The sequence below is a fragment of the Cyprinodon variegatus genome, unplaced genomic scaffold (assembly GCF_000732505.1).
Source record: "Cyprinodon variegatus isolate N-32 unplaced genomic scaffold, C_variegatus-1.0 Scaffold163, whole genome shotgun sequence".
NCBI lineage: Eukaryota > Metazoa > Chordata > Actinopteri > Cyprinodontiformes > Cyprinodontidae > Cyprinodon > Cyprinodon variegatus.
In genome coordinates this window covers 120,559-122,274 of record NW_015150616.1, presented here as the reverse complement: position 1 = coordinate 122,274, position 1,716 = coordinate 120,559, and the positions used below count along the sequence as shown (strand labels likewise).

Below are 1,716 nucleotides of genomic sequence, written 5' to 3'. Positions count from 1 at the left end.
CCATTATTTGAATGTCAGCAGACAGCAAGAAGCCTCCCAGATCTCCAGATGCATTTGAGATATCAAAAAAGTACTCCAGAGTTTTGTTCAGCATGGGGGTGAGTAGAAAATGAAAGCTAATCATGTTTTGGGTGTACTATTCCTTTAGGCAACTGCTGTCTCTGCTTACCGATAGTTACGCCTTTCGCCAACATACCCCAGGGCCAGGACCAGTTCTACATGGGCTCTGGCCCCTGTTGGCCCCCCTCTAGAACCGCCCTGGCCTGTTGAAAAAACGCATGGCCTCTTTGTTTATGTTTTTGGTCTATTAGGGCTGACGAACGCCGTGACGTCAGGCGTTGCAATAGATTAGGCGGAAGTTGGTCAGCCAGCAGGCAGCTGTCATCGTAGCCGATAGCCGCCTGCTGCTGGAGAGAATAAACAATAATAAAACTAGTTCAACATCTGTCGCTTAAAGGTGGAGGTCAGGTCAGCAGCAGAGAAACATGGATGAAGACGTGTTGACCACATTAAAGCTGCTGATAATCGGAGAAAGCGGGGTGGGAAAGTCCAGGTTAGTGTATGCTATTAGCATGTTAGCAGCTAGCCTGTTCTTTATGTTGACAGGATTCTAGTCGTTGCGTAATTTTTATTCCTCACTGCTCAGCAGCTGTTTGTGTTCTTGAGATTGTGTTTTCTACATGTTCAGAACAAGCTGAAAACTACCAAAAAGTTACTAGTTGGCTTTGTTACAGAAACATTTAACAAACAGCTGTGAAAGTTTCTGTTTTCTATCTTATTATCGCGTTTAACTTTGAAGGACCGATGCTGGACATTCAGCATCACAACTGTATATTTTTGTTGTTGTTTAATCTGCCGCTAACAGGAAGCTGTTTTTATTTTTAGTTCAGTTTTGTTTTCTTGCAAACAAGACAATAGCCAACTGTGCTGAAGACTCATTTGCAATTTATCCTCATATCCCCTGACAGCCTCCTCCTGAGGTTCACAGACGATACATTTGACCCAGATCAGTCCGCCACGATAGGTTCTAAACTCACTCATTTATTACACAAACTGTTACAGATCAGAAATATGTTCTCCTTTATCCACGTTCTCGTTTGTTTATCATATTTAAGGTGTGGACTTCAAAGTCAAGACACTCGCAATTGAAGGAAACAAAGCAAAACTAGCTATTTGGGTAAGTCTCTACCCCATCATCTACACAAACAAATAGCACAATATATAGCTGGGAAAAACATGGTGTAGTTAACCTTTTTGGCCACACGGTGGCGACATTGCTCAGCAGAATATACTGTTGATGACAAAGCTATTCTTGAGCTGCAGCCATGTGGCCTAGTTCTCAGTAAAATTTGAATCTCCTTTTTATAATGGGATTAGAAACTAATCCTTTATTCAAAGTAACTACAGGTAAATAGATCAACAACAATCGGGGCTTTTTTTTTTGGACTTATAAGGACTATTAATGCAAAGATTCGTTTATTTGTTTTTTGAGCACCTGTACATAATAAAAGGGGATATTTTTATGGAGCTTAAACAGTGCATTGTACTATTTAATGGCAGCTCCAGAGATTTTTTTCTACAGGTGCTAAAGGGGAGCTGAACATTGAACTGAGGATGCTATAAATCGTCCTTTTCTATTCAATTTTCAATTCAATTCAGTTTATTTCTATAGCACCAATTCACAACACATGTCATCTCAAGGCACTTTACAGTTCA

At 40.6% G+C, this 1,716-nt stretch overlaps 1 protein-coding gene across 1 annotated transcript in view; it reads left to right on the top strand.

The window, feature by feature from the left end:
* Positions 1-239: 239 nt before the first annotated feature.
* The window catches only part of LOC107086815 (ras-related protein Rab-18A-like), a 10,172-nt gene continuing 8,695 nt past the window's right edge, over positions 240-1,716 (top strand). Inside the window, exons 1-3 of the mRNA XM_015378018.1 lie at positions 240-553; positions 969-1,024; positions 1,116-1,177. Coding sequence (XP_015233504.1) covers positions 486-553; positions 969-1,024; positions 1,116-1,177 — 186 coding nt within the window. The 5' untranslated portion in view covers positions 240-485. The remainder of the gene's footprint in view (positions 554-968; positions 1,025-1,115; positions 1,178-1,716) is intronic.